The 11913-nt window shown below is 46.8% G+C and overlaps 1 protein-coding gene across 7 annotated transcripts in view; it reads right to left on the bottom strand.

Moving 5' to 3' along the window:
* Positions 1-770: 770 nt before the first annotated feature.
* The window catches only part of LOC115493467 (DNA repair protein RAD51 homolog A-like), a 75851-nt gene continuing 64708 nt past the window's right edge, over positions 771-11913 (bottom strand). Inside the window, exons 5-9 of one of the 7 annotated variants that reach the window (XR_012053711.1) lie at positions 8150-8276; positions 5834-8044; positions 2947-3568; positions 2300-2391; positions 771-1617 (exon numbers count right to left, since the gene is read on the bottom strand). Coding sequence is in view for 1 of the 7 variants with exons in the window: in XM_072923766.1 (XP_072779867.1) it covers positions 1525-1617; positions 2300-2391; positions 2947-3004; positions 3431-3568; positions 5834-5890 (438 nt within the window). In the remaining 6 variants the exon portion in view is untranslated. The other 6 variants (XR_012053707.1, XR_012053708.1, XM_072923766.1 and 3 more) reach the window with 6 other exon arrangements.

Here is an 11913-nt window from a genome sequence, read left to right as displayed (position 1 = left end):
TATGGGGCCGGGCCGGGGGTCGGGGCGCGGGCAGTGTTCTGCTCTAAATGAAAAACCCCTCGGGAAAAATAAACCCGTGGGACAGCTCATTTCCAGCCCTGGACCGGCTTCTGTGTGACCGCCTGCGGTTCCAGCTGCTCCCACGGGACTTTCAGCCTCTGGGTCTCTGATGAAGTGTCAGGGGCTGAGCACGACAGGAAATAATGGGAAAACTCTCGGGATCAGGCAGTGTCCCAAAGAGCTGGCGGTGCTCAGCATTCCTGGCTGGAATTTGGGCATCCCAGCAGGGACCTTCCATAGTGTCCCCATGGAGCTGACACTGTCCAGCATCCCTGCCCAGGGTTTGGGGGTTCCAGCACAGCCCCCCAGCACATCCCGCTGCTTCCTCAAGTCCCCTTTAACCGGGATCATTTTTTGGGCTGGGGGCACCCAAACCCAGCAGAATTTGCTTTCACCAGCTTTGGGGGATCTCCCCTCTCCCCTCCTCACTGAATTCCTGCTCCCAAATCCCAGCCTGAGGCTCAGCTCCCCTTCCCTCAATCCCTCTGAGGGACTGGACTCGGATTTCCCAATCCAGCAGGGCAGCGGCGCTGTTTCTCCTCACTGTGTATCCTGATTGCAGGAACTGCTTAAGGAATAATTCAAAGAAATTCAGAGAATGAAAAGACACCAAGGAAGAGCTGCCAGCTCCAACCAAGGGCTGCTCAAACCCCTTCTCAATTATTTGCTTTAATTAGCCAATGCAAATGAACCAGTCCAGACCACATTGATATGGTTTTATTCTTTTTAATGAAATTATGAACACTGGAGAATATAAAAGAACACTTTGAACCCCACAACTCTTCTAGGAGATAGACAGGGCAGGGCTGCACTGCACCCCCAAAGTGAGGACTGGGAGAACCGGGAGAAAAGAAAATGCAGACTGAGATTCCTGGGAGATTGGTGCAGCTTCTGCCAGCCAGAACAATCCTGGGTCTGAGCACGCCTGCCGGATGTCATCAATGTCCTCCTGGGCCTTTTTGTTAAAAGCAACTTCCACAGAGAATTCATGAAATGCAGAAAATTAAATGGGAACGGAAAGGACTCCTCCAACCCGAAGGATTCCATGATTCCAAGGACACCCTGAACCTGCCAGCACAGACACACCCGTGCCTGCTGCAAGCACCATTTCCCTTCCTCTCCTTGGCTTGGCTGCCAAATATCCCTGGCTACGGGGAACACGGGAGCAGTCCTTGCTGTGGGAGAGGCCAGCAGGATTAGATCAATTCCCTTCAGAAAGGGCTGACAGGATCCAGCCAGTCTGTCCCCAGCTGCTTGGGAAGCTCCCGGCCCCTTCCAGCAGCAAGAGAGGGAAATCACCTCGTGCTGAGGGACAGTGACACGAGAGCTGTGGGGAGAGAGTGGCAGAGACGGGAGAGGAACAACACCAGAGCTTTCCAAAGGGAACACCTGCCTGATCAGCCTCCAGGACCTGTGGAAAACATTTCCAGCTGAGCTGTGAGTCCATCTACTCCTGTCTCCCACTCACTGACCTTTCAGCCACGGCCAGGAGCTGCTCTGGATGGAAGGTCCCCTTTGTGTCCATGGATGTGGCTTTTCCCTCACTGCCCCTGTGGTCTGTGGAGAGCCAAAGGGGAAGAAAAGGATTGAACAGGGAATAAAGTATCCATAAATACAGCAGATATGGCCACATGCCCTCACTGAGGTCATATAACAAATAATATCCCAAGCTGTTGTGATTAAAGTCCCTTTTAGCTGGGAAAAGCAAGAGGAAACATTCCTGGTCCCCATCTCTGACTCCTTCCCTTTGCAGTACCTGTCGCCCTGGAGTGCCAGGACAACGGGGAATGGCTTCCCACTGCCACAGGGCAGGAATAGATGGCATCTTGGGAGGAAATTCTTCCCTGTGAGGGTGCTGAGGCCCTGGCACAGGGTGCCCAGAGAAGCTGTGGCTGCCCCTGGATCCCTGGCAGTGCCCAAGGTCAGGCTGGATGGGGCTTGGAGCAAGCTGGGAGAGTGGAAGGTTCCCTGTGGAACTGGATGGGCTTTAATGTCCCTTCCCATCCAAACCATTCTAGGATTCCATGATTCTACACAAGAGGACTGGTGCTCAGCTTTACCTGGGAAGTTTAGGGAGTCAACTAAATGACCAAACTAAGTCCAAGCCACTAATGTTTTAGGGAATAGCAGCCTCTAGACAGTAATAAACACTTCAAAAGTCAAGGGAGGTGTCCAAATTAGCAAATAGCCCCAGGCTGTGGTGTCTGAATATTGGACTGCAATGAGGTGAACCACCCACCTGACCAGTGACTGCCAGGCTGGGACACTGCTGTGTCTTCTCAGTATGGAATTCCCCAAATAATTCTGTTATGGATCCTGTTTCTATTTCTCCTGAAGGGAAAATGATAATAATAATTATTAATAAAAATTAAAAGGCCACATGTTATAAACACGTATCCATGAGGCTCTCTGACCTACAAAGTATTACGTGTATAGAGACTCAGTTAAACACTGAATTTGGCTGAAAGTTTCAAAACTAAGAGGGAAAACTGCTTTTCACCCTGAGATTTGCTCATGCCATGTATAAGAAGTCCAGGTGTGTTTCTGAAGATGCTGAAGAGCTGAAATTACTTATTTTCATTTTTGGATTACCAGAGGAATGGGGAGATGGTGATGCCTGGTTTTGATTTCCCTAAACATATCAAAGACATAAAAAACCAGAAACATCCAACACTGGACAGCTCTGAGTCTTGCATCATGACTAAAAGGGTTAAAAAGTATTTCTGCAGCTTTTAAAATAAAAGCAATTATTCAGGAGCAGTTTTAGAGGTTTTTTTCATCCAACCAAGACTTGTCCTACGTGGTTCCATGCAAAGATTAAGCTCATGGGAAAACCCCACCCAATAAATGAGCTTAAGCAGGAAAGAGCAATAATAAAATGCTGACCTTGAAGCAGCTTTTCCATCTCTTTGGAGCCAGTGGTGATATGGATGATCTCTGACCACTGCAGGTGGAATTCTGTGCTGTAGTGAAACCCTGGGAGCCAGTTTGGCTGCCTCAGTCTGAGGGAAAACCCAAGTGAGCAGTGCCAGGAGAGCTCATGCCATTCATTAACCCCCAGTAATTAATATTTCCTGCCTTGTGCAGAGGTGCCTGTATCATTCCATGCACATTTCATAGACCTTGCAAGAGTTGGTACCTCTGAACAGAACCGAAATTCTGCTCCAAGAAAAAGCTCCAACATCCTTTTTGTGTGTTTTATGGAAATATCCTCTCCTTCAGCTCAATCCTGTGCTGGTGCATTTTACCTTTTCCCATGACAAGTCATGTGACACCTCCAATCACCTTTACCAAAATTCACCACACTGCTTCCAGCCAGCAGAAATAAACCTGTGGAATATCTTGGGTTAAAGTTCCAGAACATCCTTACCGAGATTTTCTCAGCTTTGGTTTCACTGGTGCCTTTAATGTTCAGCAGCTCCTTCTCTGTTCCAAAAGCCACGGCCTCCACTGTGTGAAATCCAGCTTCTTCCAGCCTTTCCCCATCACTGGAATTTGTGCCACATTGCTGGGAGGGAGGGGGGAAAAAGGACACCTGTTAGTATTTTTGGATTGTTTTGGGTTTTTTCCCAGAACACAAGTAAGAATTTAGCAAAGAAGTTTGCATATCCACCTTGTTATAAAGGAAAATACTTCATTTTCTCCTGTACAGAAAATCACTGTATGAAAAGCCGGTGTCCATAAAGGAGACAGAGAAGTCCTGCCACTTTATTTATTAAAAACCCTTCAAGCTAGGCTGTTTTCCATGGCTTTCTGTTCTAATCTAAAAGATTTATAAGCTTTACTACAAAAGAGTTCAAACCCATAGCAATATACCTAGAATCCAATTATATCAGCAGAATAACTTATTTTTCTCATGCGCCCCATCAGAGGTCCTGGTGGCACCATCAAGTGGTACGGATGCAGTGTGGAGCAGGGAAAGAATTAGGATCATTTCTCTTCTCCAATTCCAGTGTTCTCTGTGAGGCTGGGAAAAATAAGGAGAGTTTAGTTTCCATGAGAAGATTGGAGTCTGTTTTAGTGACCCAAGGGAAACATTTCCATCTGCCTCAGCACAGGCACACCATAAATAGCAGGATGGAATCTTGGTGCTTTTTCCCAAGGTGGCATCTCCCCAGACAGCAGCCAGTGTAAGCACAGCTCACAGGAGAGATCTCTCTTCTCCTGGGATAGATGTTTTCACTGATTCCCTGCCTTTCTCATGCTCAACAGCAAATTTTCCTTATGGGTAAACATGTAAGAAAAGAAAAATTCCATGTGAATTGTTAACTTGCCAGGATGACAGCCTTGGGACAGACATTTTCCCTGCTGTGCTCCTACTCTTTTCAGTGCAGCCTGAACAAGTTTTCCAGCCAGGAGACCCCAAATGAGCACCAAGAGCCAACCCTTGGTACTGGAGATATTTACACCTCGGCTCTTGGCTGCAGACAAGTGTCCTGAAAGCTCCAGCAGGAGCACAGCCTTTGGCACAGCTCCCTTTGCACAGTCCAGGTGCACACAAAGCACACACTCAGACTCCTCCCTCCAGACTCAGTTACCTTCTGGGTGCCACAAAAAGGAATTCCAACCTAACTGGGATTTCTTCCCCTTCCAGGCCTTCAGGGCACTGCCGGACAAGGGCAGCGCTCCCTCCCTGGCATGCTGGATTCAGTTTGGCTGCTCCAAGCTCTCCCCCGCTGTGGAATTACAGCTGAAATATTACATAAACAGCAAACCCTTTTTGAATTAAAAACATAACACTTCACTCGGCTGGAGAAGGGGAAAAAAAAGTGAGATCTGCTAAATTTCCCTAATTCCAGACAAACAAAAAAGCCTTTTCAGTTTGGGTCAAAAAGAACCTTTCATTCCACCCTTTTCATCATTTCAACAAATCTACCATATTCATTTTGTCTCTCTTCAAAAAAAAAAAAAAAGCCAATTCAGCTTTGAGAGCCGTATATTCTGGTGTCCCAAGCTACCCTATTGATGCATTTCTCTTCCCAATACGTATCAGAATAGAAACATCCAAACTCACTTTTCCTGCAGAATTCTGTGTCAGCAGCTCAGCACTGCCTCATGAAAACCCCACAGATTTCCAGTCGGTTCTGCCTGCTTTTCAATTCCCTACCCTGGCATCTGGGGCAGGCAGGGATCACACCAAGGGAGCCTTTGGGTGCTGCTGTGCCAGCCCTAAAGCAGCATTTCCTTCCTTCCTTCCATGCTTCCAGAGCTGTCTGACAGCCCCTGGAATGCCCCCGACCAAACCCCACAGCTCTGGCTTGCCAGCTTCTTCCCAGCCCTAAGGGATTGCACTGAAACGAGGGCTGAAAGCCTTCCTGGGAAGGAGGAAGAACATTTTAGCGTGTCTAAGCAATCCCTCAGCTCGATCCCTTTCTCTCCCTTCCTTTTGCTTATCTCCTTCATGTGGTCCCACAGAATTCCCAGCGAACAGGGGATCCACGGCCCTCTCCCTCTGCAGGACAGCCCACCTGGAATGCTCAAAAACTGCTCAGCTCTGCTGCTTCAGGGGCTTTCACACGCAGGGAACTGAGCGCTCCCAGATCCAAACACCACATTTGGTACAAATCTGATCAAGATTTGATTTGGCTGCTTACACACACACACACACACACACACACACGAGGCTGCTGCCAGCTGTCATTCCAGCAGCTCCCGGGGACAGAACACCCCCACAGCTCCCACCCCCTCATCCCGAGTTTCCCCAGGGAGCTGCTGCCAGGGGAATTCTCCCTGCCCGGCCAACCCTGCCTGCAGCCCCGGCCGCCACCCTCACCTCAGAGAGGAGCCGCATCCTGCTGCTGCTCCCGTGTCCCACAGCCCGTGTCCCCATCCCGTGTCCCCACAGCGGGAAATGCCGCGGAAAATCGCGCTGAAAGCGCCGGGTCGGGTCGGGGATCGCGTTGAGGCAGCCGAAGACAGGAGGTCCGGGACGCCATCCTGCCTATTCAATGCGCATGCGCGCGATGCCGCCATCTTTGGAAGGTCAATAGGTAGTGTGCCAAACCGCCATCTTTGCTGTGGTACATTTAAGGCTCCCCCTGCTCCTCGCAGAGGCGTCTGTTTTTTGGGTGCCTGAAATTCCCAAGTCAACCCAGCTCTTTTCGCGGTGTTTCCCGGTGTGGGGACACGGGCTGTGGGGTCAGCGGCAGGGGGGGCTGTGCGAACGGCAGCAGGCAGACACAGGGACGCGTCTGTCCCTGTCCTGCCACGTCCGCCATTTTGAGTGTGGCTCAACCCCGACTGCCCTTCCCATGCTCGGCAGCCACGGAGGCCGCCGGTGTCCCGTGCACCCAGCAGGGGACAGCAGGGGACACAGGGACAGCAGGGGACAGCAGGGACAGCAGGGACAGCAGGGGACACAGGGACAGCAGGGGACACAGGGACAGCAGGGGACACGGGGACAGCAGGGACAACAGGGGACAGAGGGACAGCAGGGGACACAGGGACAGCAGTGCCGGTCTCAGCCGCCAGGCGGCAGCAGCACCGCACAGCTCAGCCGGGGAGCGAGAAGGGAGAGGCACAGAGCCCGTTTTATTTCCTTCACCCCATCATCTTTTCTTATGTTTTCAGGCACTTGGATTGTTCCATTCGTATATAAAAACGTTATGTCGTTACGTTCAAAGCCTACGGATCGCTACTCAGGAGTGTCTCACATTCCTGTATATAATATATTAGATAGGGTTTATTTTGAAATGTGTTTTTATATCAATTTGTGTTACCTGTCAATATATATATAAATGAAAAACTTGACAGGTTTCAGCATTCTACACACACCCCCTCCCTGTGAATTTTCTGGCAGTTTTGGGTCCCTTTGGGTGAGGGTACCCAGAGGATTCCCCACTCACCTGCTCCTCCACAGCATCGTGGCTCTCCCGGGGACATTGGGGTGCCTCAAATGACATCAGTGCCCCTGAACACAAACAGCGGCCCTTTTCCCTGTGGCACAAAACTCACCACCCCAGGTTCCTGATGTCAGCTTGCAGGATGCACTTGGGAGTGTCAGGGCAGCACAAGTTTGAGGTGAGGGCAGGTTGGGTCTGGGACACATCCTTGGCTGTTCGGATTTTTGGGAGGCAGCCGCCCTGTCCCCACCTCCTCCCCAGCCTTTTTTCCTCACCCCCGAAGAAGGGTGAGTCAAAACGAGTCAAACTGCCCTGGGCAGCAGCATGTTGCTTTAACAATTTACAAGTGTACTTTCCCCCAAAAGGGCTCTGCTGGAACAATAAAGGGGGTCAGCCCTCAGAAGGGTTGAAGTTCCTTCCCAGCTCCGGTGTCACAGGCTGGTGGCCACCCCACCTGAGCAGGCAGGGAAAGCCTGGACTGCCTTGGCTCCAATCAAGCCAAACTCAGTCCCTGTGCTCTGAAGGGGCAGAGAAGCTTCCCCACTATGGACAACAGGTTCATCTCCACTCAAGAATTAATGCATCACCTTCTCCTGGCTGTGTTCCTTGCCTGTCATACAGCATTTTCATTGGTCATGAAAAAATGCGTTTCAAGAGTTTTTAACTATTACTGACCAAGCATTTTTGTTTTGAAAAACAACCAAGGAAATACCATGGACAGGAGACAATTCAATTTGAAGAGTCTCTGAATTTCTGATATTTGAAAGGAAAACTAATAGGATAAGTGCAGGAGCATATAGCCATCACCAACAGAACCAGTAAGTTTCCCAATATTGCTTTTGGTATTTCATGGAAAAAAATCCATTCAGCCCAAGATTTCTCATCCTTACCTTCTTTCCCTAACAAACACAATTTCAGAACAAAACAGCTCAACTGAGTCACTTTCTTTCCCATAATTTCTACCTGTGTCCACAATCCTGGCAGGAGCCTGGGGAACAGCAGAGTCACTCTGTGACTTCTGCCCCAGCAGGGACTCCTCCCCTGGGTTGTGAAGTTGAACCTCCAGCAGAGACAGAAGGATCCACCCAGTGCTCTGCTGGGATGGCTGAGACGCTGGAGAACGATGACAGTGTCAGTCAGCCCTTGAGGTTAAAAACGGGAACAACAACGTGAGAAAATTATTAAAAAGTCCAATTTGACTTAGGCTCCTTCAGGTGGCATTTCATGGTTCTGCAGTCTGTACTTACTCTGAGTTAAAAAAATAATCCCCTCACAGGACTGTTAACTTCTCCATTAAAGAAGCTTCTTTTGTTATTAAGGTTTAGGGATTTATTACATCCAGCTTTAGCTCCTGTAACCTTCCCATTTACTCCTCTGTTAAAAAAAAAAAAAATAAAAAGGGGTTAATAAATAAAGAGACCAACTCAACTATAACCATTTTCTTGTTTTTTAGTATTTCCTGACATCAAGCACCTCACACTGGAGAAGAAAGGATATCTTGTTTCACCACATTCAAATTCCTTCAAGTTTTAGTATCATCTGCTTCCTGGAATTATGAGAAGTGTTTTGTACAGCACAATGAATAAAAGGGTTGAATTTTCAGAAGACACAGTTGCAGGAGGATAGACAGCAAAAACTGCCTCCAGAGGCAATTTGGGCACATATTTCCATTTTTGCACTCTGAGAGTGCCCTGGCTGGGGTGCAGAGTGTCCCCCACACCCTCGTCAGGCTGGGACAAACCCACAGAACACGTGTGCTCAGCACCAGTTGATCTCCTTCACCATTTCCTTCCAGCAGACTGATGGCTCTCAACCCTAAATTTGGCTCTCTAGATTATTTCTCTGCCCCTTCTCCACAACCTTTTCCTTAAATTTTCTCTTCCAGCCCCCCAGTTCTGTCTAAAACAATGAATCTAAATAATAATACAGATAATATATCAAGTTCAGATAAAGGCACTGAAATCAGCAGTTCTGATGTTACAACCTTCTTATAGATAACAGAAGTTTCCTAAGAACTTTCCTGGCACAGGGAAAGGAAGAGGAGAAAGCACATAGACTTCCAATGCAGTACTCTAAAACTAGCAAGAGATCTAGTCTTCTATATTAAATGTCAAAAATCACATGCATAATTATAGAATACTTTAATATTCTTTATAGAATACTAAATAGAATACTTTAGTTAAAAAAAAAATATTCAAAAACCCATCCCTGACAGTTTACCTGCAACTGCTATAAAATATCTACTTTATCTGTATGTGTGTGTATATATAAATATATATATATATATATATATACATGATGATTTTCTGTAATCTTCTTACAGGCATTTTGAGTCTGCTTTGCTTCCCAGGTGTTTTTTTGCTAAAGGAATTCCCATCTGAATTCCCATCTTTTTTGATCCTAAATAAAGTTTTGGAAAACTGAGTTTCATGAGAACTGATTCATATTTTTACTATTCTTAACTTGGAGTTTCAAACCAAAATCAGTAGGTAAACCCAATATGGCCTTGAAGGCCCGTAAGATCCCAGATATCCAATCCCCAATTCCAACAGGATTTGTTCATTGAAGCTTTTCAGGGTTAATTTAGAAAACTTAAGGTTTTTGTGATTTCATGATCAAAACAACAAGAAATCTGTGAAAAAGAAACCTGACTAAAGCTGGCTAAAACTGGTCCCTTGGGAACACAAAATGCATTTCATTTCTTTATCCCAAATATTCTCCCCAGTTATCCACAATCCAGAAAGAAAAGAAGGAGGACCAATTAATTCTGATATAAGGCATGTTGATTATCCCAACACAGTTCCAGGTGAAAAAACATTTCTGCCATTCTAACAAATCCACTTTACATTATCTCAATTAAATATTAATTATTTAAATATTGTATTAAGAATCTTAGAGACACAACACTTGGAATTCCCAAAAATGGCTTAGCTTTGCTACTTGAAAGGGTTTCACACCCAGGGAACTGAGTGGTCCCAGATATAAACACCACACTTGATACAAATCTGTTATAAATTTGATATTGTTTGGCTATTAAGCTTTTCCAAAAGCTGTATAGTCAAGGCTGGAAATTCTTGCTCAGGATTTTCCATGTCACATCTGGATTTACGCTGGGGAAAACCTCGCTCCGAGGACTTGACTTTAAAGAGGTTGTACTTGATGTTACAGACACAGAATTTCTTTGTGATTTGATTTTTCCTGCACCTCCAAACACATTAAAATAATAAACTGCAGAGTCCTGAGGCTCAGTTATTCCCATTGTCCTCATATCCCTTTTCTCAGCTCCATGTGGATTTGGGCCTCCTCTCAAGGTCTGGAAAGGAATTTGGGAATCCCCTTCAGTTGGTTTGGTTTCCAGCTTTTCCTCTGAGGTGGCCCAAAAGGAAAAAAAAAAAAAAAAAAAAAAAAGAAAAAAGAAAAAAAAAAGCCCAGAACAGCACAAAATCCCAGCCCCTCCCAAGATGTATCTCCTCACACCAAACCTTGGGAGAAACCATGGTGGTTCTAACACTGCTCCAATCCCACCCTGAGCTGAGCTTCCAAGGTGCTCTGCCTAATCCACATCCAAGACTGGATAGCCCAAAGCCTGCAGGAAAAGAGGAGGCAAAGTGAAGGGGAGAAGGGAAAAATGAAGTGTTGGATTTTTCCTCTGCGCACAACAGGATTGAAGGGCAGGATGGAGAGGTTTTATGGAAAAGAAGTACCAAAAGCTGCTTAATTCCCAGCAATTAGTGATGCTGAGGTTGAATACAAGAGGACAAATCCACTGGGATCAAGCAGGAGTGGCTGACAGGATGGGTTATCACACAGACCTACAAAGCTGGAGCCTTCTTTCTTCTCTGGGGCTCTCCCAGAAATTCTCCATGTCCAGACGTGCTCCCAGTCTCCCCACTGGGGAGGATGGACTTGGATATCCCAGGTTACTGGTTAGGCTAAACAATAAGGCTATGCAAAGTGTTTTTCCCAAGGAAATGACATATTCTGTGAAAATGGGATAAACTATCCCATGGCTTTCCCCAGGAAGGGTCATAGCTGGATATGGTCTCCCATAAAGGATTCCATTATGGGCTCACCTTTTTCTTGAAGTTTGCCTGAATTCCTCAGCAATGCCAGGGAATGTACCCATTTGAGGGTTTTGGCAGATTTGGCTCATTTGCCTTTTTAGGCTTTGTTTCCCTCTCTCAGCTTTCCCACTGGATTGTGGTCTCCAAGGAATATGTCAATCCAATTTGATTCCTGTCCTTTTGGACAATTTTTGCATGATTCCTATACAAAACAAGTCCCAAATAAGATGATTTTCCCTACCATTCCCCAGCAGTTTTATCTGCCAGTCAATTCCCTACATTACTTGGAGTCTTCCCAGATTTCTGAACTTCAAAAGACAGGGGATGGACTTGCCTTGGGAACTAAACACTCCTGAGTAATTGTCTGATAACATCTCCACATTTGACAGCTAATCCTTGTGCTGTCCTTCAGACAATTCCAAGGCTCACTCTTCCCATCTGGGAACAGTCCCCAGTCTGGATCTTCCCATGGAGTTTTCCTGCTGGGATCCTGCTCAGGAATCTATGGGGTACAAATTTAGCAATTAGTTCTTCTCACCCGTGCCCGGTTCTAATTCCAAAGGATTTGGTGTCTGCCTTACCCAGCTGGAGTCTGGTTCCAGCTCTGCTCTTCCTGTTTCTGCTGCTTTCCATTTCCCAGGAATTCCATCAACAGAGTGAGTGTTTTCCACCTCTTCCAGGATTCCCTCTGTTGGGTTGTTTGCTGGAAGAATATCAAAACCTGGGTCCCCAGGGCTTTACTATCAGGAATTACATCCCTGGATTTGTTCATTTCCAAATATTATCTCTTCCCAACCAAAGCACTGGGCATCCAAGGAATATAGAAATTGATGTGCTAATCACTGGTTACCCCTCTGGAATGTCAGAGCTTGGAAAAATGGACTTTTCTGGGTGGTACTCATGATGTGTACCTAAGAGCCCCTTCCCATGTCTTCCCCTGTATCCAC

This window comes from Taeniopygia guttata, chromosome 1A (genome assembly GCF_048771995.1).
Source record: "Taeniopygia guttata chromosome 1A, bTaeGut7.mat, whole genome shotgun sequence".
Taxonomy (NCBI): Eukaryota; Metazoa; Chordata; class Aves; order Passeriformes; family Estrildidae; genus Taeniopygia; species Taeniopygia guttata.
This window is presented reverse-complemented; position numbering and strand designations above follow the sequence as displayed.